Source organism: Salvelinus alpinus, chromosome 23 (assembly GCF_045679555.1).
Source record: "Salvelinus alpinus chromosome 23, SLU_Salpinus.1, whole genome shotgun sequence".
In the NCBI taxonomy this organism is placed as follows: domain Eukaryota; kingdom Metazoa; phylum Chordata; class Actinopteri; order Salmoniformes; family Salmonidae; genus Salvelinus; species Salvelinus alpinus.
This window is the reverse complement of record NC_092108.1, coordinates 4,812,933-4,839,320: the sequence shown is the minus strand read 5'-3', so window position 1 is coordinate 4,839,320 and position 26,388 is coordinate 4,812,933. Positions and strand designations below refer to the sequence as shown.

Here is a 26,388-nt window from a genome sequence, read left to right as displayed (position 1 = left end):
CTAGGTCCGGTGAATTAGCCTGGGGATAAGGCCGAGCTAGGTCCGGTGAATTAGCCTGGGGACAAGGCCGAGCTAGGTCCGGTGAATTAGCCTGGGGGACAAGGCCGAGCTAGGTCCGGTGAATTAGCCTGGGGGGACAAGGCCGAGCTAGGTCCGGTGAATTAGCCTGGGGGGACAAGGCCGAGCTAGGTCCAGTGAATAGATGTTTGTATTAGCAAACAATTAACAATATTTATCTAGATATGTCGTCAGCAAACAAAGATGTCTGCCACATTGTGATGATTTGTACATTTGAAGAGACTCCGCAAGAAGATGGCCATCAAAAACCCACATTGTTTTCAGTTTCATTTCTCCAATGTTTAATACCATGGGAGGGACGGGGTTAAGAACATTTGCCTCGGAAGGTAAGGAGGGGTATAATATGGTTTGAGAGAAAAACAACAATAATAATAAAGTCTGCATTCGTATCGCTAGGGACAGGATTGGACAGGAAGTAGGGACAGGAAGTAGGGACAGGATTGGACAGGAAGCAGGGACAGGATTGGACAGGAAGTAGGGATAGGATTAGACAAAGTAGGGATAGGATTGGACAGGATTGGACAGAAAGTAGGGACAGGATTGGACAGAAAGTAGGGACAGGATTGGACAAAAAGTAGGGACAGGATTGGACAGAACGTAGGGACAGGATTGGACAGAACGTAGGGACAGGATTGGACAGGAAGTAGGGACAGGATTGGACAGGAAGTAGGGACAGGATTGGACAGGAAGTAGGGACAGGATTGGACAGGAAGTAGGGACAGGATTGGACAGGAAGTAGGGACAGGATTGGACAGGAAGTAGGGACAGGATTGGACAGGAAGTAGGGACAGGATTGGACAGGAAGTAGGGACAGGATTGGACAGGAAGTAGGGACAGGATTGGACAGGAAGTAGGGAAGGACCTATGTCCCAGATGGACTAGAAACATTTCCCAGAGAAAAAGTAGAGAAATGACTAAACTGAACAAATCAAGTAGTCGATGTCTCCGTCCCAAATGGCACCCCATCTATACGTACGTCCATATAGCCATCCAGCCATATAGTGCACTACTTTACACCAGATCGCCCTACGGGCCCTGGTCAAAAGCAGGACCTTATACAGGGAAGATGAGTACCATTTTGTACAGACTAAATCAGAGGCGATCCTGCATTAAGTAGCGAGGTGGTCAAATCAGAGGCGATCCTGCATTAAAGCAGCGAGGTGGTCAAATCAGAGGCAATCCTGCATTAAAGCAGCGAGGTGGTCAAATCAGAGGCGATCCTGCATTAAGTATCGAGGTGGTCAAATCAGAGGCGATCCTGCATTAAGTATCGAGGTGGTCAAATCAGAGGCGATCCTGCATTAAAGCAGCGAGGTGGTCAAATCAGAGGCGATCCTGCATTAAGTATCGAGGTGGTCAAATCAGAGGCGATCCTGCATTAAGTATCGAGGTGGTCAAATCAGAGGCGATCCTGCATTAAAGCAGTGAGGTGGTCAAATCAGAGGCGATCCTGCATTAAGTATCGAGGTGGTCGAATCAGAGGCGATCCTGCATTAAGCAGTGAGGTGGTCAGTGTTGGACAACGGAAGAAGTAGTTCTCTCCTTTTTAGCTTAATGAAAAGGATTAAAATAACATTTACACTTAACATTTCATTCAAGTCCTACTTTAATAAATAAATAAAAAAAACAGAGGGAGAGAGCGAGAGAAGACGATTGGTTTATTCAACTGCTTCATGCCCCCATGGTGACTAGAACCTTGTTCCAATACTTAAGAAATGCATAGTTCCCTTCCTACCCATCATGCATAGTTCCCTTCCTACCCATCTTCCTTGAAGGAATCCCAGATCTGAATTGGGTAAAGTAATAGAGGGTAGGGGAGGGGGGAAGCTTGCTTTCCACTGATCTAACCACTTGTAGAGCTTTCCTCAAATAAGGTAGGAACGGTGCGTTAAAGTATTCTAACAGGGCCTAGGCACGTCTCAACTGTCCTCCATGTTGATTGATAGTGTACCACTTCCTGTGCGTCCCAAAAAAGCACCCTATTCCTTGTATAGTGCACTACTGTTAACCAGGACCATTAGTAGTAGTGTAATATACAGGGATTAAGGTGATATTTTGTACGTACATCTCATACCTGCACTTAGGCTGTCTGTCCATCCATCAAAAAAGCAGAAAAACAAAATGGAGCCATCTTTTTCACTCTCATCCTTCCTTCCTTCCTTTCCTTTCTCCTCTGTGTGTACACTAACCATGTGTAAACGCTTGTAAAAAGGCAGTGGGGCCCTCGTACTGTACAGACAGACAACATGGCCACAGCAGACAGAGCACTACTTCTGATATGGCAAAGTCAACAGAAAGACTTCTCTTCTTGGTTAGTCAGGTCCATCCAGGCCTTTTGATTCCGGAGCCGAGGGGTCGTCGTGGGATACGGCAGGCGTCTTTCGTCTCCCAGGGCGCGCTGTCCGAAATGGCACCCTATTCCCTATGTAGTGCCCTACTTTGAACCAGAGCCCTATGGGGACTCCCTATCGGTTCTGCTCAAAAGTAGTGCACAAAATAGGGAATAGGGTGCCATTTCAGAGCCAGCTCCAGTTTACAAGATGAACTTCCCGATGAAGAATCCGATGAAGATGGCTGCTATGACAACGAGGAGAGAGGGGAGGGAGGCGGCGGTCGTCTGTTGCATCATGGAGGAGCCCGTCTGGTTCGATGTCATGTGGTCAGAACGCTGGGCAGCCCTTCTCATTCTAACACCGTCGTCCTTGGATGGAGAGGAAGAGGAGAAGGGAGAGAGAGAAAGGGGGGGGGAGAGAGAAAGGAGGGGGAGAGAGAGAGAGAGGGGAGAGGAGAGAGAGAGGGGAGAGGAGAGAGAGAGGGGAGAGGAGAGAGAGAGGGGAGAGGAGAGAGAGAGGGGAGAGGAGAGAGAGAGGGGAGAGGAGAGAAAGGAGGGGAGAGGAGAGAAAGGAGGGGAGAGAAAGGAGGGGAGAGAAAGGAGGGGAGAGAAAGGAGGGGAGAGAAAGGAGGAGAGAAAGGAGGAGAGAAAGGAGGAGAGAAAGGAGGAGAGAAAGGAGGAGAGGGGAGAGAAAGGAGAGAGGGGAGAGAAAGGAAAGAGGGGAGAGAGAAAGGAAAGAGGGGAGAGAGAAAGGAAAGAGGGGAGAGAGAAAGGAAAGAGGGGAGAGAGAAAGGAAAGAGGGGAGAGAAAGGAAAGAGGGGAGAGAGAAAGGAAGCGAGAAAGGAAAGAGGGGAGAGAGAGAGGGGAGAGAGAAAGGAGGAGAGAAAGGAGAGAGGGGAGAGAGAAAGAGGGGTGCACATATCAAAGGGAAACAAAACAAGAAAAAACGAATCAAACAATATAGTTCTCTACAGAAAACCTTAAGCTGCTGGTTCTCCTGTGTAGTTGGCACTTCTCATACTCTTGTTCATCTGACTAACCCTTCGTTGCTAACAGAGACGGTCAAGTCACGCGTCCTCCGAAACATGACCCCACCAAACCACTCTCCTTAACACCCGCCCACTTAACCTGGACGCCAGCCGCACCCGTTCAACTGATTACCGGAGTCAAGGCGCCAGGCACGCCACAAGGAGTCGCTAGAGCGCGATGAGCCTAGTCAACGTGCAGGCCTAATCCCAATTAAGATGTTGTGGCAGGACTTGAAACGAGCAGGTCATGCTTAAAAACCCACACATGTTGTTGAGTTAAAACAGTTCTGCATGGATGAGTGGGACAAAATTCCTCCACAGCGACGTGAGAGACTGATCAACAACTACAGGAAGTGTTTGGTTGCAGTCAGTACAGCTACAGGTGGTAAAAACAGTTATTGAGTGTAAGGGGGCAAATTACTTTTTCACACAGAGGAATTGTGTATTGCATAACTTTGTTAATTCAATCAAATAAGTATACATGTGTTATTTGTTCACTCAGGTTCCCTTCATCTAATATTAGATCTTGGTTGGAGAGCTGATTATATTCAGTATATTATATTCAGTATATATCAAAGGGCTCTATATATACACACAGAGCCGTGAAAAAGTATGTCCGAACTCCAAATCAAATAGGCTACGCAAAAATAACATGGTCGCTGTGGGACAACGTTGATTTTCTGCTTTTATTCAAGTCCCATCAGGCAGCCTGATTTCAGATGTGTCCATGTAAACTGGATTACTGGGGAAATTCTTCTTCTTACAAAGCATTATTTTAATTGAACTACTATACATCAATCTGACTAATAATCGTATTATTGTGTGCATGAAACCGCACACCGTCTAGCCGTCTCTACAGCAGAGAGAACCTCGAGGACTAACCTTGAGTTGTCGGTTCTCTCCAGTCAGCTTATCCATCTCGGCCTGCAGTCTCTTGCACTCTTCTGTTAGTTTCTTCATCTCAGAGTCGTTCATCGAGGCGCTGACGGTCTTCGCCGTTGTTAGCACGGGACCGTCCGCCACCTTGGACGAGTTCTGCACAGGAGCCGTCGCTTTGCTGTTCAAATCCACGTCAATCTGGAGGAAAGGAATATCAAAAATGGCACCTTTATATATTAAGTGCACTACTGACCAGGACTTCAAAGAGCTCTAGTCACAAGTAGTGCACTATTATTGGGAATAGGGTGTCATTTGCAGACGTTTAAGAAAAAGCACCTAACAGAAACCCCAGCAGGAGTGTGTCCTTAGCCCAGATCAGTTTGGGGCTGGAGGTTAGCAGACTGTCCAGGGTTCAAACAGGACGTGTTTATCTGATGCTTAGAGAGTAGGGTTCACCCTCCCCTCCCCACAAGCCGCGCCCGCTCCCCTCCCCGCGGGCCACTCACCCTCCCTCTCTCCGCGGACCGCTCCCCCTCCCCGCGGGCCACTCACCCTCCCCCTCCCCGCAGGCCACTCACCCTCCCGCGGACCGGTCCCCCTCCCCGCGGGCCACTCCCCCTCCCCGCATAAGTTGGAGGAGCATCAGCAGGACTTACCACTTGATCGTTTTCAGAAGGCAGGTCGAATACACATCTCAGCTTGGAGTCCATGAGATCATGAGGTTTCACATCTTTCCACTGGAAGAGAGGAATACATCAGCATGTTATTCATCAGACTAAACTACTAGCAGCTGGACTCCATATACACTCACACACAGACACATACCACAGTGGGTGGAGGAGAAATCTGGCAACCAACTATCACATCATTATTCAACTATTCAGCTTTTAGCCAAACTCTAAAGCTCTGTACATATCTTCCCTGTACTTGTTGTCCCTGTGATGTTCTGTGAGGAGATCAACTGCAGCTCTAACTGTAGTAGTAGAGAGATTCAGAGAATGGGCTTGGTTTTGACAGGGGGGAAAACTACCATGACTCTGTTGCTGCCCTCTACTGGACTAGAGGGGAAAACTACCATGACTGTTGCTGCCCTCTACTGGACTAGAGGGGAAAACTATCATGACTGTTGCTGCCCTCTACTGGACTAGAGGGGAAAACTATCATGACTGTTGCTGCCCTCTACTGGACTAGAGGGGAAAACTACCATGACTGTTGCTGCCCTCTACTGGACTAGAGGGGAAAACTACCATGACTGCTGCTGCCCTCTACTGGACTAGAGGGGAAAACTATCATGACTCTGCTGCTGCCCTCTACTGGACTAGAGGGGAAAACTACCATGACTGGGTTAAGTCACAGATAATACAACGGGGTGCGACATCAAAACCAGTTCCAATACCTTCTTCTATTTTTCCTTCTTCCCTTGTAATCAGGGACAGATTTAGACCACCAGGAAAGCAGCAGTAGACCAGACCTCGTAGGGTCACACGTAGATGTAGATATAACAGATCATGACAGTAAGGTAGAATTACTCACCATTGCATCCATCTCAGCCACATCAGGTGTAGCAAAGATACTCTGGACCATGAATTTGTGTTTACTTTTCTCATTGGGGTCGTAGTCAAAGGGCTGGAGCATTACTGGAATAGATTCAGAACAAACTGTCACAAACGTGTCAGCAAAAACAAATCAAAAGAGTTCTTGATTTACGCAATAAGTCTTACATTTAGTTTTTTTTTTTTTTTCCAACAACTGTAACAGGGATCGACATAAAAGCTATAGACTGAAGTTGTCCGAATGGACAAGTAAAAAAATTATAAAACAAAGGCTACTACGATCTGTATTTGTCTTTATTATGGATCCCCATTAGTTCCTGCCAAGGCAGCGGCTACTCTTCATGGGGTTTATTATGTATCCCCATTAGTTCCTGCCAAGGCAGCAGCTACTCTTCCTGGGGTTTATTATGGATCCCCATTAGTTCCTGCCAAGGCAGCAGCTACTCTTCCTGGGGTTTATTATGAATCCCCATTAGTTCCTGCCAAGGCAGCAGCTACTCTTCCTGGGGTTTATTATGGATCCCCATTAGTTCCTGCCAAGGCAGCAGCTACTCTTCCTGGGGTTTATTATGGACCCCCCCTAGTTCCTGCCAAAGCAGCAGCTACTCTTCCTGGGGTTTATTATGGATCCCCATTAGTTCCTGCCAAAGCAGCAGCTACTCTTCCTGGGGTTTATTATGGATCCCCATTAGTTCCTACCAAGGCAGCAGCTACTCTTCCTGGTGTTTATTATGGATCCCCATTAGTTCCTGCCAAGGCAGCAGCTACTCTTCCTGGTGTTTATTATGGATTCCCATTAGTTCCTGCCAAGGCAGCAGCTACTCTTCCTGGGGGATATAATGGATCCCCATTAGTTCCTGTCAAGGCAGCAGCTACTCTTCCTGGGGTTTATTATGGATCCCCATTAGTTCCTGCCAAGACAGCAGCTACTCTTCCTGGAATTTATTATGGATCCCCATTAGTTCCTGCCAAGGCAGCAGCTACTCTTCCTGGTGTTTATTATGGATCCCCATTAGTTCCTGCCAAGGCAGCAGCTACTCTTCCTGGGGGATATAATAGATCCCCATTAGTTCCTGTCAAGGCAGCAGCTACTCTTCCTGGGGTTTATTATGGATCCCCATTAGTTCCTGCCAAGGCAGTAGCTACTCTTCCTGGGGTTTATTATGGATCTCCATTAGTTCCTGCCAAAGCAGCAGCTACTCTTCCTGGGGTTTATTATGGATCCCCATTAGTTCCTGCCAAGGCAGCAGCTACTCTTCCTGGGGTTTATTATGGATCCCCATTAGTTCCTGCCGAGGCAACAGCTACTCTTCCTGGGGTTTATTATGGATCCCCATTAGTTCCTGCCAAGGCAGCAGCTACTCTTCCTGGTGTTTATTATGGATCCCCATTAGTTCCTGCCAAGGCAGCAGCTACTCTTCCTGGGGGATATAATGGATCACCATTAGTTCCTGCCAAAGCAGCAGCTACTCTTCCTGGGGTTTATTATGGATCCCCATTAGTTCCTGCCAAGGCAGCAGCTACTCTTCCTGGGGTTTATTATGGATCCCCATTAGTTCCTGCCGAGGCAGCAGCTACTCTTCCTGGTGTTTATTATGGATCTCCGTTAGTTCCTGCCAAGGCAGCAGCTACTCTTCCTGGGGTTTATTATGGATCCCCATTAGTTCCTGCCAAGGCAGCAGCTACTCTTCCTGGGGTTTATTATGGATCTCCATTAGTTCCTGCCAAGGCAGCAGCTACTCTTCCTGGGGTTTATTATGGATCTCCATTAGTTCCTGCCAAAGCAGCAGCTACTCTACCTGGGGTTTATTATGGATCCCCATTAGTTCCTGCCAAGGCAGCAGCTACTCTTCCTGGTGTTTATTATGGATCCCCAGTAGTTCCTGCCAAGGCAGCAGCTACTCTACCTGGGGTTTATTATGGATCCCCATTAGTTCCTGCCAAGGCAGCAGCTACTCTACCTGGGGTTTATTATGGATCTCCATTAGTTCCTGCCAAGGCAGCAGCTACTCTTCCTGGGGTTTATTATGGATCCCCATTAGTTCCTGCCGAGGCAGCAGCTACTCTTCCTGGTGTTTATTATGGATCCCCATTAGTTCCTGCCAAGGCAGCAGCTACTCTTCCTGGGGTTTATTATGGATCCCCATTAGTTCCTGCCAAGGAAGCAGTTATACAACATCCACATGAACATGTGTGTCTGTGCCTGTTCCTCTGAGGAAATAGCAAGTATTTTTGAAACAGTCTGAATTGCAAGTTCGAGGTGGATAATTTTTCAAAATTGTTTTTTAAAATCACCAATTTAGGGCCACTAATAACAGTATATTTTTTTGTTTTTCAACTATGCAAGTCAGTTAAGAACAAATTATTATTTACAAATACCGGGGAACAGCTGTTTATCTGTCTTGTTCAGGGGCAGAACGACATATTTTTATCTTGTCAGCTCGGGGATTCGATCCAGCAACCTTTCAGTTACTGGCCCAACCCTCTAACCACTGGGCTACCTGCCGCCGCCCCTCCCCTCTAACCACTGGGCTACCTGCCGCCGCCCCTCTAACCACTGGGCTACCTGCCGCCGCCCCTCTAACCACTGGGCTACCTGCCGCCGCCCCTCTAACCACTGGGCTACCTGCCGCCGCCCCTCTAACCACTGGGCTACCTGCCGCCGCCCCTCTAACCACTGGGCTACCTGCCGCCGCCCCTCTAACCACTGGGCTACCTGCCGCCCCTCTAACCACTAGGCTACCTGCCCCCCCCTCCCCTCCAACCACTGGGCTACCTGCCCCCCCCTACACTCCAACCACTGGGCTACCTGCCCCCCCCCTCCCCTCCAACCACTGGGCTACCTGCCCCCCCCCTACACTCCAACCACTGGGCTACCTGCCCCCCCCCTACACTCCAACCACTGGGCTACCTGCCCCCCCCTACACTCCAACCACTGGGCTACCTGCCCCCCCCCTACACTCCAACCACTGGGCTACCTGCCCCCCCCTACACTCCAACCACTGGGCTACCTGCCCCCCCCTACACTCCAACCACTGGGCTACCTGCCCCCCCCTACACTCTAACCAGTAGGCTACCTGCCGCCCCTACACTCTAACCAGTAGGCTACCTGCCGCCCCTACACTCTAACCAGTAGGCTACCTGCCGCCCCTACACTCTAACCACTAGACTACCTGCCGCCCCTACACTCTAACCCCTAGGCTACCTGCCGCCCCTACACTCTAACCGCTAGGCTACCTGCCGCCCCTACACTCTAACCGCTAGGCTACCTGCCGCCCCTACACTCTAACCGCTAGGCTACCTGCCGCCCCTACACTCTAACCGCTAGGCTACCTGCCGCCCCTACACTCTAACCGCTAGGCTACCTGCCGCCCCTACACTCTAACCGCTAGGCTACCTGCCGCCCCTACACTCTAACCGCTAGGCTACCTGCCGCCCCTACACTCTAACCGCTAGGCTACCTGCCGCCCCTACACTCTAACCGCTAGGCTACCTGCCGCCCCTACACTCTAACCGCTAGGCTACCTGCCGCCCCTACACTCTAACCGCTAGGCTACCTGCCGCCCCTACACTCTAACCGCTAGGCTACCTGCCGCCCCTACACTCTAACCGCTAGGCTACCTGCCGCCCCTACACTCTAACCGCTAGGCTACCTGCCGCCCCTACACTCTAACCGCTAGGCTACCTGCCGCCCCTACACTCTAACCGCTAGGCTACCTGCCGCCCCTACACTCTAACCGCTAGTCTACCTGCCGCCCCTACACTCTAACCACTAGTCTACCTGCCGCCCCTACACTCTAACCACTAGTCTACCTGCCGCCCCTACACTCTAACCACTAGTCTACCTGCCGCCCCTACACTCTAACCACTAGGCTACCTGCCGCCCCTACACTCTAACCACTAGTCTACCTGCCGCCCCTACACTCTAACCACTAGTCTACCTGCCGCCCCTACACTCTAACCACTAGTCTACCTGCCGCCCCTACACTCTAACCACTAGGCTACCTGCCACCTCTACACTCTAACCACTAGGCTCCCTGCCGATCCAATGATACAGACAAACTAGAAGACTAATTAAAAACCATTGTGTCGTTTGGGCTGCTTCTCTCTCTAGTTAACTATTAGTATGTATTAATGTCACAAATCATGTCCGATGTTTTAAAATAAACGTTCCACTGGACACGTGTCTAACCGCAAACGGCCAACAAGCGGTTGATACGAGTGTGATGGAATCAATCCTGCATATCCCTGTAGTTAAAAACAGTCTCTACATTGGATTCTCCTCTATTCAATACTGGCCATGTAATTCTGACAAAATTACCAAGAAATATATATTTATCAAAATATCTTAACTGACAAGTGACTCCTATGCAGTCAAGATCTCCCCTGACGAAATATATCCATGTAAACATATAACAGTTATTTGTTTATAGTCACTGATATGTGTTTAATGTAATTCTACCAAGTCCTAGTGAAAACAAATGTATACTACTATAGCCTATTTTTTCAGTAAAGTATGGCCAATCAGTAATGAATAAGCTTTTACATTCTACACGCAACAGACCGAAGACTGACTCATGAGCAAAGAAAAAGAACAGGTGAGCTGCACTGGGATTTTAAATGTACATTTTGTGGAGGGTAAAACATGTAATATAATAATAATAATAATAATAATAATATGTTTTTCCCGTCAGGAATTTATCTAAACGTTAAGGATACCAATTTAAAAAAAATGTTCCCACCCCTAGTTACTGGACCTACCAGAGATGGTGACGGTAGCGCCTACGTCGATGATGCCGCTGTTGGGCCGTACGCAGTACCTCTTGGGAGCCGTGGTCTTCACTTTGAAACACACTCTTCTATCAGACGGGTTCTTCAGCTTCAGGTTGGTGGTGACGACGTCAGTGAAGGGACCTGGCGGAGGGGGAGAGAGAGGGGGGGAGGAGAGAGGGAGGGGGGGAGAGAGAGGGAGGGGGAGAGAGAGGGAGGGGGGAGAGAGAGGGAGGGGGGAGAGAGAGGGAGGGGGGGAGAGAGAGAGGGAGGGGGAGAGAGAGAGGGAGGGGGGGAGAGAGAGGGAGGGGGGGAGAGAGAGGGAGGGGGGGAGAGAGAGGGAGGGGGGAGAGAGAGGGAGGGGGGAGAGAGAGGGAGGGGGGGAGAGAGGGAGGGGGGGAGAGAGAGGGAGGGGGGAGAGAGAGAGGGAGGGGGGGAGAGAGAGAGGGAGGGGGGGAGAGAGAGAGGGAGGGGGGGAGAGAGAGGGATGGGGGGGGAGAGAGAGAGAGATGAGAGAACATGTGATTCCAGTGCAGCACAGAGGGGAGCTGAACACATACAACCATTTAAACCATTTAACTGAGTTACAGTTCATAGAAGGAAATCAGTCAATTGAAATACATTCAAAAGGTCCTAATCTCTGGATTTCACATAACTGGGAATACAGATATGCATCTGTTGGTAACAGATACCTTAAGAAAAAAGGTAGAAAAGTGGATCAGAAAACCAGTCAGTATCTGACCACCATTTGCCTCATGCAGCACAACACATCTCCTTCACATAGAGTTGATCAGGCTGTTGATTGTGGCCTGTGGAACGTTGTCCCACTCCTCTTCAATGGCTGTGTGAAGTCGCTGGATATTGGCGGGACCTGGAACACGCTGTCGTCCAACGGGTGAGGTTTCATGGAAGAACTGGGACATTTTCAGCTTCCAGGAATTGTGTCCAGATCCTTGTGACACGGGGGCTGTGCATTATCACGCTGAAAACATGTGATGGCGGCGGATGAATGGCACGATAATGGACCTCAGGATCTCGTCACAGTATATTTGCGCATTCAAATTGCCATCCATTGTTTGGAGTTTATGCCTGCCCATACCATAATCCAAAGGGGCACTCTGTTCCCAACGTTGACATCAGCAAACCACTCGCCCACACGACGCCATGTGATTGTGAGGCCAGTTGGACTTACTGCCAAATTCTGTAAAACGACATTGGAAGCTGCTTAGGCAGAGAAATTAGCAATCAATTCTCTGGCAACAGTTCAGCATGCCAATGTCTCAAGTTTTGAGGGAGAGTGCAATTGACATGTGGCATTGTGTTGTTTGACAAAACTGCACATTTTTAGAATGGCCTTTTATTGTCCCCAGCACAAGGTGCACCTGTGTAATGATCATGCTGTTTAAATCAGCTTCTTGATATGAAACACCTGTCAGGTGGATGGATTACCTTGGCAAAGGGAGAAATGTTCACTAACAAGGAAGTAAACTAATTTGTTCACAACATTTGAGAGGAATAAGCTTTTTGTGTGTGTACGGAACATTTCTGGAATATTTTATTTCAGCTCATGAAACACGGGACCAACACTTAACATGCTACGCTTATATGTTTGTTCAGTAAACTACTTTGAAGCAGTGAGAAGCAACGTAACAAAGGTTAAACGCTGTCACGCAACTCATGCAGCTATGAATAGCCTCAATGAGTAACGATATAACTGTGAAAGGCACCCATTAGCCTTGGAACTGTCCTAACAGGGCCATTCATATTGCTTAGGGAAGGGAATAGGGCTCACACTACCTGTGCTTCTGCTACAATTACTCTGGGTTAACAAGACAGCTCACTGTATAATACGAGGTTGTAATTTATCACTTTTTTTTTCTGGATTTGTTACATCCATTTTTGGGCTTATAAATTAATCATATATATACACACCTATTGATTCTTGAAGAATAGGGTAAGTGTATCTATTTAGCCAAATTCAAACTTTGTATTCAAATAAACAAAAGATTTCTGCTATTTTTTTGTTTGTTGTTTCAAATCGGTTCATGTCGTTGTATCCATACCCGTTTTAATTCTAAACCAAATCAGATGTTTGATTATTTAACATGCACTATGCAGAAATCACACCGCCATTTCCTGGTTGCTAAAATTCAAATAAATTGGCCTAATGTCAGTTCATGTGACAAAACAAAGCAACTATAGCCTAGAGCAGTGTTTCACAAACTCAACCAGCTGTTTAATGCTAGGGCAAAGAAAACATAGAAATAGTGCACATAGAATAGATCTACTGCTTCTTAGACTTGCTTTCAATGAGAATGACAGATCTATAACTTGCATTTCTGTGTGAATTTTGCCAGGTCGCTCAAAAAAGGCACATATTGCAGATTTAAGTTATGGACAGTTGTGTAAGTTCCTTAATAGTAAGTTTCCTAATAGGACTGTATACGTAAAACGTTTCTAAAATTTAGATTTTGGTTAATAGGTACACGTCCACTTTAATGCCTCATTAGCTTAGTTCTGTTATACCCAATCACAAACCAAATATTAGCTATTTAATCCAACGTCTCTAAACAAAGTAAATGTAAACAAACACTATAAAGCCTGAAAACGTGGTTAAAATGATCCTATTGAGATCCTGGATCGTCAGCATGGCCGCCCAGAAAACGTCTGGCATTTACCTCAGCACTTTTGGGGCAGCAGGTAGCCTAGTGGTTAGAACATTGGGCCAGTAACCGAAAGGTTGCTGGATCGAATCCCCGAGCTGACAAGGTAAAAAAAATCTGTTGTTCTTCCCCTGAACAAGGAAGTTAACCCCACTGTTCCCCGACGTCCACGTCTTCAGCGCCCCGGGGAACAGTGGGGTTAAGGCAGCTCCCTGCACCTCTCTGATTCAGAGGGGTTGGGTTAAATGCGGAAGACACATTTCAGTTCAAGTACAACTGACTGGGTATCCCCCCCGCCTTTTCCAATTAGGTGTGGCAGCACCTCACCACTTTTGATTTAGTTTAATAAGAAATACTACAGATACTAGGCATCTTTCTTTTGGAGTTTTTCCAGAGTCAGTAGAAAGGCCCCTTTAGTGTCCTAAGTTTTCATAACTGTGACCTTAATTGCCTACCGTCTGTAAGCTGTTAGTGTCTTAACGATCGTTCCACAGGTGCATGTTCATTAATTGTTTATGGGTCATTGAACAAGCATGGGAAACAGTGTTTAAACCTTTACGATCTGTGAAGTTATTTGGATTTTTACAAATTATCTTTGAAAGACAGGGTCCTGAAAAAGGGATATTTCTTTTTTTGCCGAGTTTACACCGACACCTTTGTTTTCTCAAATTACAGTTAATTCAGCATTGAAAAAAAGGCGCAATTTTAAGTTTGTTCAGCCGAGCGAGTCTGACCAGCAGTCAGAGACCACTATGACTCCAAATGTGTTTGAAGGAACATTTTCTGTCTTCCAATGTCTCTTAAGGGGAAAGTAATCAGATTAAGTTACTGAGTTTAGATAATCCAAACGTTACGTTGTCGATTACAATTTTGGACAAGTAACTAGTAACAGATTACATTTAGAAATTAAAGTAACCTACCCAACCCTGGTGATAAGACACTCTCCGACAAGCAAAAAGTCTTTACATAAACGTTGTTGAAGCCTACAGCAAAACATTAGCGATTTGACATGCTTTTACGGGATGAAAACAAGACCATTTTTTCACAGTCTGATCAACTGTAGGCTACTAATAGTAACAACCGTTGTATACAGTCTACTACACACTGTCCCTCTGGCCAAGGCAAACAAAGTGGTAACGCTGTGTATTTATTAGAGGTCGACCTCTAGTATTTATAGCCCATTTGTTGGTGTTGGGAGGGGGAAAATAACACTTTGTTATTGTTTCAACTGCGGATTGCCCCTTTAAAAAGGTGTAAATGGATGCAACACCTAGGATCAAGACTTGTCAGAGTCATTCGATACACCAACAGTACATAAACAGGCCATTGCACTACGTAACGCTTTCCGAGGCTATGAGCCAAATCCTAATCGATTAAACCAATTTAAGGTTCCCTTAGCTCAGGTAATATCATATGGAGAGGAGATCCCATGCTCTCCATATTGGAGATGGAAGAACTATGGTTGCGTTGGACACAGTCAACTGAATTATGAACTTTTGACACTAATTTGTCTTTTGATCAATCAGATCAGATCTTTTGCCGAATAATTGGGTTTCCTGTGTAAATGCAGCCTTTGTGACCTGATTTGTTGACTCAGGTTGACTGACTAGAGTAAAATCCACGGGGAGACATTAGCTACCATCATTAGGCCACTGCTGCTCTCTGTCCATCTTGTGACAGCTGGTCTGCTGTTTCCTATAAGGACATTAACAGCCAGCATGATCCAGCTTTAACCAACCAGCACGGTGCCAACACGGTCCAGCTTTAACCAGCCAGCATGGTGCCAACACGGTCCAGCTTTAACCAGCCAGCATGGTGCCAACACGGTCCAGCTTTAACCAGCCAGCACGGTGCCAACACGGTCCAGCTTTAACCAGCCAGCATGGTGCCAACACGGTCCAGCTTTAACCAGCCAGCACGGTGCCAACACGGTCCAGCTTTAACCAGCCAGCACGGTACCAACACGGTCCAGCTTTAACCAGCCAGCATGGTGCCAACACGGTCCAGCTTTAACCAGCCAGCATGGTGCCAACACGGTCCAGCTTTAACCAGCCAGCATGGTGCCAACACGGTCCAGCTTTAACCAGCCAGCACGGTGCCAACACGGTCCAGCTTTAACCAGCCAGCACGGTGCCAACACGGTCCAGCTTTAACCAGCCAGCACGGTGCCAACACGGTCCAGCTTTAACCAGCCAGCACGGTGCCAACACGGTCCAGCTTTAACCAGCCAGCACGGTGCCAACACGGTCCAGCTTTAACCAGCCAGCACGGTGCCAACACGGTCCAGCTTTAACCAGCCAGCACGGTGCCAACACGGTCCAGCTTTAACCAGCCAGCACGGTGCCAACACGGTCCAGCTTTAACCAGCCAGCACGGTGCCAACACGGTCCAGCTTTAACCAGCCAGCACGGTGCCAACACGGTCCAGCTTTAACCAGCCAGCATGGTGCCAACACGGTCCAGCTTTAACCAGCCAGCATGGTGCCAACACGGTCCAGCTTTAACCAGCCAGCATGGTGCCAACACGGTCCAGCTTTAACCAGCCAGCACGTGCCAACACGGTCCAGCTTTAACCAGCCAGCATGGTGCCAACACGGTCCAGCTTTAACCAGCCAGCACGGTGCCAACACGGTCCAGCTTTAACCAGCCAGCACGGTACCAACACGGTCCAGCTTTAACCAGCCAGCATGGTGCCAACACGGTCCAGCTTTAACCAGCCAGCATGGTGCCAACACGGTCCAGCTTTAACCAGCCAGCATGGTGCCAACACGGTCCAGCTTTAACCAGCCAGCATGGTGCCAACACGGTCCAGCTTTAACCAGCCAGCACGGTGCCAACACGGTCCAGCTTTAACCAGCCAGCATGGTGCCAACACGGTCCAGCTTTAACCAGCCAGCACGGTGCCAACACGGTCCAGCTTTAACCAGCCAGCACGGTACCAACACGGTCCAGCTTTAACCAGCCAGCATGGTGCCAACACGGTCCAGCTTTAACCAGCCAGCATGGTGCCAACACGGTCCAGCTTTAACCAGCCAGCATGGTGCCAACACGGTCCAGCTTTAACCAGCCAGCATGGTGCCAACATGGTCCAGCTTTAACCAGCCAGTATGGTGCCAACACGGTCCAGCTTTAACCAGCCAGCACGGTGCCAACACGGTCCAGCTTTAACCAGCCAGCACGGTGCCAACACGGTCCAGCTTTAACCAGCCAGCACGGTGCCAACACGGTCCAGCTTTAACCAGCCAGCAAGGTGCCAACACGGTCCAGCTTTAACCAGCCAGCATGGTGCCAACACGGTCCAGCTTTAACCAGCCAGCACGGTGCCAACACGGTCCAGCTTTAACCAGCCAGCACGGTGCCAACACGGTCCAGCTTTAACCAGCCAGCACGGTGCCAACACGGTCCAGCTTTAACCAGCCAGCACGGTGCCAACACGGTCCAGCTTTAACCAGCCAGCATGGTGCCAACACGGTCCAGCTTTAACCAGCCAGCATGGTGCCAACACGGTCCAGCTTTAACCAGCCAGTATCGTGCCAACACAGTCCTTGATGGGGTGATGTTCCATCATGTTGTCAACACAGCTGGATGCCAAGTCAAATTACACCAATCTCAGATGAATTTGTGATTAGTTAGCCCTGCAGAGCTGAATGGAGGTTGTTGTGTATCCATTTTCCCAGCTGATAGGTTCATTAGGGCATGTTTTGCCATGACCTGGCTTGACCATAACACTGTTTCAGATCAGATGATATACTGAAAGACAGGGTCTATGTCTGTCATTGCACCAAACAGCATTCTGACTCACTCAAGTAACCTACTATGGTTCTACGCTCGTTTTCCACCTCTAGTGCCACTACGCTCCTCACAGTCGTCACTGCTGTTCCATCCACACCTAGGGAGGAAATTATTCCATCAAAATCAGAAACAACAACATCAACAACAAGATCTGAGGAACATGGAACAGCATTTCAGTCATGCGTTTGGTTATACTCCCACGGAAAGCTTGGGTTTAGTTTGATACTGATGGGGCCTATATGACAACACAGGTAGACCCAATTCAACCTATGATCACATCCTCTTGCTTAGAGACAAGCTGAGGAATTGCAAATAGGATTCTGTTTTTTTTTTGCTTCAGGATCAATGACCATTCATCAACCCTCTAACATTAATCAATAACCAACGTTTTTCTAGATTACTATGACCTACTCAATACACTGATCACCACAGCGAAGTGAGATTAGGCCTGGACGTGCTGGGTTAGCCCACCACGGGACCACGGGTACTGGGTTAGCCCACCACGGGACCACGGGCACTGGGTTAGCCCACCACGGGACCAATGGGTTAAGGACAGGAACGTCACAGAACCATTCGTTTTTAACAGCAGCATGGGTAGAGGGGACTAAACATCCTAAAAATGTTATTTTATTTTGCGTTTGAACTTCTTGCCCAGCAATCTGTTCCAGTCAGCGAGGGGCAGTTTCCCAGACACAGATTAAGCCTAGCTCAGGACTAATGGAGAATCTCTCATCGTTGTCGGTGATCAGGCCTACCACTGTTGTGTCGTCGGCAAACTTGATGGTGATGGAGCTGTGCTTGGCTACGCAATCGTGGGTGAACAGGGAGTACAGGAGGGGACTAAGTACACACCCCTGAGGGGGCCCCCGGTGCTCTCATGCATGCTTTAGTGTTGCTTGCCTTGAAGTGCGAGTAAAAGTCATTTAGCTCGCGGCTGGGCAGCTCGCTCGCGGCTGAGATTCCCTTTTTAGTCCGTAGTAGTCTGCAAGCCCTGCCACATCCGACGAGCATCGGAGCCGGTGAAGCAGCTAATTAAACTCAATCCATATCTGACAGATGGAAATCTCCATGAGAAATTTAGAAAGAGGGGGAATCAAATAGCAACTACAACGGGTTGATACCAGGATGGGTTGATACCGGGACGGGTTGATACCATGACCAGGACGGGTTGATACCGGGACGGGTTGATACCGGGACGGGTTGATACCAGGACCAGGACGGGTTGATACCAGGACCAGGACGGGTTGATACCAGGACCAGGACGGGTTGATACCAGGACCAGGACGGGTTGATACCAGGACGGGTTGATACCAGGACCAGGACGGGTTGATACCAGGACGGGTTGATACCAGGACCAGGACGGGTTGATACCAGGACGGGTTGATACCAGGACGGGTAGATACTAGGACCGGGACGGGTAGATACCATGACGGGTTGATACCAGGACCGGGACGGGTAGATACCAGGACCAGGACGGGTAGATACCAGGACGGGTAGATACCAGGACCGGGACGGGTTGATACCAGGATGGGTTGATACCAGGACCGGGACGGGTTGATACCAGGACCAGGACGGGTTGATACCAGGATGGGTTGATACCAGGACCGGGACGGGTTGATACTAGGACCGGGACGGGTTGATACTAGGACGGGTTGATACTAGGACCGGGACGGGTAGATACTAGGACCGGGACGGGTAGATACTAGAACCGGGACGGGTAGATACTAGAACCGGGACGGGTAGATACTAGGACCGGGACGGGTAGATACTAGGACCGGGACGGGTAGATACTAGGACCGGGACGGGTAGATACTAGGACCGGGACGGGTAGATACTAGGACCGGGACGGGTTGATACCAGGACCAGGACGGGTTGATACCAGGATGGGTTGATACCAGGACCGGGACGGGTAGATACTAGGACCGGGACGGGTTGATACCAGGACCAGGACGGGTTGATACCAGGACCAGGACGGGTTGATACCAGGACCAGGACGGGTTGATACCAGGATGGGTTGATACCAGGATGGGTTGATACCAGGACGGGTTGATACCAGGACCGGGACGGGTTGATACTAGGACCGGGACGGGTTGATACCAGGACGGGTTGATACCAGGACGGGTTGATACTAGGACCGGGACGGGTAGATACTAGGACCGGGACGGGTTGATACCAGGACGGGTTGATACCAGGACGGGTTGATACTAGGACCGGGATTGTGCCTTTTTGTCTTCTGTACTACGAAATAAAGATGATATGAAAAGCAATAGAACAGGAGAGAAATGCTGGTTAATGGCACGAGGAAGTCTATAATAACTGCCTCCTCATTTCTACGGATGGATTTTCACAAGGCTACGTTGAAGCAAGGTAAGACACGCCTCGTTGCAAACAAATATACTGCCTCAAGCTCCCATTGCAAAGTGGTGGGTGAACCACTGATAAATAGTCCACGGCAGCCAGGCTATCGCCTACGCATGCAAATGGAAGGCACGCTTTTCAAGTTGAGATTGAGAGGAAAATAAAAAGTGTAATTTTTTTAAATCGTGGCCATAAGTTAACAAGCGATTGCATTTAGAAGTGATATTTGTTGAACAATGACTGGGGCTTCGAAAAGCAGGCTTCACACTCCAGTAGACGAGAGACTGAGGAGCTACTCTGTATGCTGTCGGAGACAGGTGGTATTCCTCTCCTCAAACTAGGCTCTGTATGCTGTCTGACAGGTGATAAACAAAATGCATGAGGACTAACGAAAATACACAATGCGGCAATTTAAATTCCACACAATTATTCAAATGAACCTATAAACCGATAAGCATGACCGGTCAAAATGTATTTCGGTGGCTAACCAATTAACATCCTAATCTCCTAGAGAACACAGTGTGTTATTGCACAGCCTTGAGCCTGTGTTCAAATTCAATTCAGAAAGAACGGTTGAGACAGTTGTCAACTCCTATATAGTTATTTTGTGACAGGATCTAGGCTGCACAGGGCCATCCTCCTAGCCAGGATCCAGGTTGCACGGGGCCATCCTCCTAGACAGGATCTAGGCTGCACGGGGCCATCCTCCTAGCCAGGATCCAGGCTGCACGGGGCCATCCTCCTAGACAGGATCTAGGCTGCACGGGGCCATCCTCCTAGCCAGGATCCAGGCTGCACGGGGCCATCCTCCTAGCCAGGATCCAGGCTGCACGGGGCCATCCTCCTAGCCAGGATCCAGGCTGCACGGGGCCATCCTCCTAGACAGGATCCAGGCTGCACGGGGCCATCCTCCTAGACAGGATCCAGGCTGCACGGGGCCATCCTCCTAGACAGGATCCAGGCTGCACGGGGCCATCCTCCTAGACAGGATCCAGGCTGCACGGGGCCATCCTCCTAGACAGGATCCAGGCTGCACGGGGCCATCCTCCTAGACAGGATCTAGGCTGCACGGGGCTATCCTCCTAGACAGGATCTAGGCTTCACAGGGCCATCCTCATAGACAGGATCTAGGCTGCACGGGGCCATCCTCCTAGAGAGGATCTAGGCTGCACAGGGCCATCCTCCTAGACAGGATCTAGGCTTCACAGGGCCATCCTCATAGACAGGATCTAGGCTGCACAAGGCCATCCTCCTAGACAGGATCTAGGCTGCACAGGGCCATCCTCCTAGACAGGATCTAGGCTGCACAGGGCCATCCTCCTAGACAGGATCTAGGCTGCACAGGGCCATCCTCCTAGACAGGATCTAGGCTGCACAGGGCCATCCTCCTAGACAGGATCTAGGCTGCACAGGGCCATCCTCCTAGACAGGATCTAGGCTGCACAGGGCCATCCTCCTAGACAGGATCTAGGCTGCACAGGGCCATCCTCCTAGACAGGATCTAGGCTGCACAGGGCCATCCTCCTAGACAGGATCTAGGCTGCACAGGGCCATCCTCCTAGACAGGATCTAGGCTGCACAGGGCCATCCTCCTAGACAGGATCTAGGCTGCACAGGGCCATCCTCCTAGACAGGATGTACTGAGCTACTAACCTTTTCTGGGTCACATACTTGTCACGAAAGTCATTATAATCCTAGTTTGCGTCAACACACAAGTGGTATGGTAACACCCAGGACCAGAGCTACCAGGGGGCACGGCTAGCTCTGGTCCAGGTCATTAGTAACACCCAGGACCAGAGCTACCAAGTGGTATGGTATTGGAGCCAGCAGTCTTGCTACTTACACCCTAACTACCTAAACACAATTACATTTATATTATGTTTGTCATTTGGTGTTGAGGTTAAAGAGAAGATGCATGTTTTCTCCCCTGACTGGGTGATCCTGACATGGCCTATTTACCTTCTCATTGAGCCTGGGAAGGGAGAGAGCTGGCCAATTACCTGACATGCAATTCATTTCCCTAAAATTGTTGCATGCTCTCCTACCGTTGTCCTTGAGTCTTCCAGAAAGCAGTTAGTGAGCCTCGGGTTTAATTTGTTGAAGGGGTAAATAAAACATCTTGTGACTGATGGTCAGAAGTTGGGCTGACTGATCAGAAGACGTATCAGAGGGCATGGACCAGAGCTAGCCGTGCCCCCTGGTAGCTCTGGTCCTGGGTGTTTCTGATGACCTGGACCAGAGCTAGCCGTGCCCCTACTGATGACCTGCCCCCTGGTCCAGGTCATCAGTAACACCCAGGACCAGAGCTACCAGGGGGCACGGCTAGCTCTGGTCCAGGTCATCAGTAACACCCAGGACCAGAGCTACCAGGGGGCACGGCTAGCTCTGGTCCAGGTCGTTAGTAACACCCAGGACCAGCGTTAAGTGAAGTTTATGGAAAAAGTGGACTCTTGCCTTTAAGCTGATCCATTTGTGGATTCATGCTGGGTGGAAGAAAGAAAAAAAAAAAGAGTTGGGTAATGTGGAATCGGCGAGGGTAACCAGAAATGGTCTAGTGATAATTGTTTGTTTCTGTTGGTCAGAGGGAGAAGGGCGCTCGGAGTAAAACAAACAGGGGGCAAGAAAAGTGAATCGTTTCGCTCTCAAGAAAAGAGCACCAATGAAAGGAGTGATAACTGGAGTAAGCAGTAGATATAAAAGTTGACCAGCTGAGGGGGAAAAGATTCCCTGTGTATGTGATGCTCGTCGTTTGATGCGACGCAGACAGGGTGGCGAGAGCGGGGAAACAGAAGAGCCATTGTCTGCTCTTTTGAGCTTTGACGTCGAGTCCTTGCCCGACAATGTGAAGTTAGGATATATAAGTTATCCTGTACGAGAGTATGTGCCGAATACATTACGATGTTACAGGTGTCGAGCTTATGGGCATGTAGCAGCAGTGTGTAGAAGGGAGGGTCCAAGGTGTTCCTATGTGGCAGCAGTGTGTAGAAGGGAGGGTCCACGGTGTTCCTATGTGGCAGCAGTGTGTAGAAGGGAGGGTCCAAGGTGTTCCTATGTGGCAGCAGTGTGTAAGAGGGAGGGTTCAAGGTGTTCCTATGTGGCAGCAGTGTGTAGAAGGGAGGGGTCCAAGGTGTTCCTATGTAGCAGCAGTGTGTAGAAGGGAGGGTCCAAGGTGTTCCTATGTGGCAGCAGTGTGTAGAAGGGAGGGTCCACGGTGTTCCTATGTGGCAGCAGTGTGTAGAAGGGAGGGTCCAAGGTGTTCCTATGTGGCAGCAGTGTGTAAGAGGGAGGGTTCAAGGTGTTCCTATGTGGCAGCAGTGTGTAGAAGGGAGGGGTCCAAGGTGTTCCTATGTAGCAGCAGTGTGTAGAAGGGAGGGTCCAAGGTGTTCCTATGTAGCAGCAGTGTGTAGAAGGGAGGGTCCAAGGTGTTCCTATGTAGCAGCAGTGTGTAGAAGGGAGGGTCCAAGGTGTTCCTATGTGGCAGCAGTGTGTAGAAGGGAGGGTCCAAGGTGTTCCTATGTGGCAGCAGTGTGTAGAAGGGAGGGTCCAAGGTGTTCCTATGTGGCAGCAGTGTGTAGAAGGGAGGGTCCAAGGTGTTACTATGTGGCAGCAGTGTGTAGAAGGGAGGGTCCAAGGTGTTCCTATGTGGCAGCAGTGTGTAGAAGGGAGGGTCCAAGGTGTTCCTATGTGGCAGCAGTGTGTAGAAGGGAGGGTCCAAGGTGTTCCTATGTGGCAGCAGTGTGTAGAAGGGAGGGTCCAAGGTGTTCCTATGTGGCAGCAGTGTGTAGAAGGGAGGGTACAAGGTGTTCCTATGTAGCAGCAGTGTGTAGAAGTGAGGGTCCAAGGTGTTCCCATGTGGTAGCAGTGTGTAGGAAGGAGGGTCCAAGGTGTCAGAAGTGTGCAGAAGGGCATGAGACAAAGGAATGTGTAGTATTGGGGCAAGTAGTACAATGTGTTAATTGTAGGGGTGCCTATGGGGCTGGGGATCAGAAATGTCCCCTGTGAGAGAGAGGCAGGTTGAGGTTTCCAGGGTTAGAGTAATGCAGAAGTTGTCATATGCTGAGGCAGTGAAGAAAGTAGAGGAAGATGGGTCAAGGGGGAGGAGTGGTGATAGTAGTAGAGATATACCAGTACAGAGGGATAGTACAAAAAGTTATACGTTTTGGTAAGATTGGATTGTTAGCATTTATAGCCAATGGTTATCAACTGTACTGCAGAGATGGAACGGAAGGCGTGGAAAATAGAGGTGGTGGTGGTGGCATCTGCAGAGATGTATTTAGGTGTGCTAGACTTGACGTCACATGCTGACCAGACCGGAAACGTCGCGTGCGCGAGCGTCGCAAAATAAATGTAGAAATCCATGTTATTCAATTATTGCGCCAACGACGCCAAGGGCTAAAATAGAAGTCGTTCCTATTTCTGACGCAGATCGCGCTGAAAGTCATCTCCTCATTGGTTTATAGAAGCAGGTACCCCCGTGCCATCTCCTCATTGGTTATACCCACGTGGGTGATTGAAAGACGAACTTTGTTGCCGGTTGTCGTGGTAATACAATGAAAGTTTAGATGGATCACCATATAAGTTCAACAATGAAAAAGCCTGGAAGGAGGAGAGATGACTAGAAACGATTCGGTTGGCCGTTTTTTGTGTGGAGTAATTGTCGGAGAAGAGGTCCTTGTGCATTTCAGGTAAAATAACAACTCAATGTTTATATCCCAGGACAAATTAGCTAGCAACAGCAAGCTAGCTAAATAGGACAAATTAACGTTAGCTAGCAAGTGCAAGCTAGCTAGCTAAATTGCCATACATGTTTAATGCTTTTCGACCTGTCCCCAAATTAATGTCATTGGTTCAGCGTTTGTTTTGATATTTTAACCTGCGTGTCGTGATCGCGTTTGGTGGTGGGGGGGGGGGGGGGGGCAAAATACATTTATGCACGATAGCGCAGGCGCGCAGCTGGTTTGGGTTCGGTGTCAGAAGGGTTACAGGATGATGGCATGAGGTAGGAAGAAAATACATTTAATTAGTGGAGTAGTGTGGTGTTAATTTTATATCACTTTTTAAATTGGTGAGAGTAGTGTTAGATGGTAGGGTATATATTTTGTAAATTTTTGTTTTTCAAGCAAAGTATAAGGGAGTTAGTTTGTACCTCAGTCTAGTAGGTGGCGGTAATGCAACAAATTGGATGCCAACCGCCCGTTAAACCTCAGAAGAACCATGTAACGTTAGGTGGAGAACCTCGCCCTCTGAACGAACCGGTGTGATAGCACAGAAAGCTCCGATTGAGCAGCTGGGTGCATAAAATACATTTATTTTCGGTTTGTTTGTAAATGTTTATTCCGACTTGTTTTTTTAATAAGTGCAATAAACGACAAGATAGTTAGAACGGCTAACGTTAACATTTGCTACCTAACTACGTTCAAACGTTGCAACCATTCACCAACCAAATGACTGATTTAAAATACGTTAGTTACATACCTAACTAGCTAGTATAACCACCAATGACTACTTCACAAGCAGGACACCTTTAGCTAGTTGGTTAACTGCATGTCCTCCTTGTATGTTAGTATATTGGTTAGCAAGTTTTAAACTTCTGCGCTAGTAAACGTTAACCTATCCGCCCCAGGTATTCCTTATCTGGACAGTCTTGTCATAAGAAACGGGAAAGATGGCATGCAGTCAGAGGCAAAACGATTCGCCAGTTTATGTCAAGAAGCCAAAACCCCACGCTGGTTGACCACGTCACTTACAGTACGGTGATTCACACAGCGGCCTGTCTCCTTTCCCGAACAAAATGGCGCTGGTGGCCAGCCCAACGCGTTAGCTACGAAACGAACCGAAGGGGAATGTGAAATCATCCGACAATTACAGGCTTGTCTCGGAGATTTCAAACACAAAAAATACATTAAAAAATGTAAAGGTAAAATGCACTTACCTTTAAATCTGAGGTCACAGGGGGGGTCGAGAACAAGGATCTGCTCCAACTTTGACATATTTATCTATAGCGTTGTCAGAGACACACTGACAAGAGGTAATCCTGCTAGCTGGAGCTGAAGAGTCGCTGACTGGTCTCTGGTCTAACAACCTGAACGAGCACACGGGAGCAAATATTTGAACGCGCGATTCTAGTGCGCGTTCACGTGGTGGGTCTTCACTAATTTTAATAAGAAACTAATTTTGTTTGGAGCTGATTTGATTAAGTTAGTTAGTTAATCAAATACGCAATAGTCATGTAGGCTACTTTTTTTTTTTTGCCACAGATCCTTCCTGGAAAAATATGTAGTTTACAGATAGGTCTAAATGTCATATTGGTTCAAATGTGATGATAGAGCTATTTCAACAAACTTGATTTATGGGGTATTTTGATAGGCATGGTTCCAAGTACTGTATTGATATTGTTTAAGTGGTACTTCTCTGGATATATGTGTGTGTTGAGAGCAATGACATATATATATAGGAAGGGGTTGAAAAATAACCTGTGTATGTGTAAGAAGGGTGTGTGTGTGCGTGCCTGTTCTGTCTCGCTCTGTATTACTGTGTGTAACCTTTATTTAACTAGGCAAGTCAGTTTAGAACAAATTCTTATTTACAATGATTGCCAAACCCTAACCCGGACGACGCTGGGCCAATTGTGCGCTGCCCTATGGTACTCCCAAACACGGCCGGTTGTGACACAGCTTGGAATCGAACCAGGGTGTCTGTAGTGACGCCTCTAGCACTGTGACGAAGTGCCTTAGACCACTGCGCCTTCTCGGGAGCACAAAATAAACTCCTAACCTTGTTTGTTTTACAACTTTAAACCCAGAACGCTCTCTACTCTGCCTTGCTCTCTTCGGACCTTTTGAGAGCCTCGTCTAGGGTTAAGTCCATCTTCGTGACAGAGCGACTTCCCTGTCAAGAACACGTGTAAACTGTTGAGAGGGAGGGTAGTCTGGAGTA

At 48.6% G+C, this 26,388-nt stretch overlaps 1 protein-coding gene and 1 long non-coding RNA gene across 2 annotated transcripts; one reads left to right on the top strand and one right to left on the bottom strand.

Moving 5' to 3' along the window:
* The first annotated feature begins 1,106 nt into the window (after nucleotides 1–1,106).
* Nucleotides 1,107–2,776, top strand: LOC139550105 (uncharacterized). The gene is made up of 2 exons (XR_011669977.1): nucleotides 1,107–1,199; nucleotides 1,508–2,776. It is a non-coding gene; the product is annotated as an uncharacterized lncRNA (long non-coding RNA).
* Nucleotides 1,720–26,357, bottom strand: LOC139550099 (vesicle-associated membrane protein-associated protein A-like). Its single transcript, XM_071360733.1, has 6 exons — nucleotides 25,385–26,357; nucleotides 10,632–10,784; nucleotides 5,851–5,954; nucleotides 4,974–5,054; nucleotides 4,321–4,515; nucleotides 1,720–2,779 (listed from the first exon to the last, which is right to left on the bottom strand). The coding sequence occupies exons 1-6, from the start codon at nucleotides 25,440–25,442 to the stop codon at nucleotides 2,612–2,614; spliced, it is 759 nt and encodes a 252-aa protein (XP_071216834.1). The 5' UTR covers nucleotides 25,443–26,357; the 3' UTR covers nucleotides 1,720–2,611.
* Nucleotides 26,358–26,388: the final 31 nt, after the last annotated feature.

Coding starts and splice junctions, on each gene's coding strand:
- LOC139550099 (XM_071360733.1), bottom strand. CDS start 25,442: ATGTCAAAGTTGGAGCAGATCCTTGTTCTCGACCCCCCCTGTGACCTC. Junction 10,785..25,384: donor CTGTGACCTCAGATTTAAAG/GTAAGTGCATTT, acceptor CCCCTCCGCCAG/GTCCCTTCACTGACGTCGTC. Junction 2,780..4,320: donor GAGAGAACCGACAACTCAAG/GTTAGTCCTCGA, acceptor TCTCCATCCAAG/GACGACGGTGTTAGAATGAG.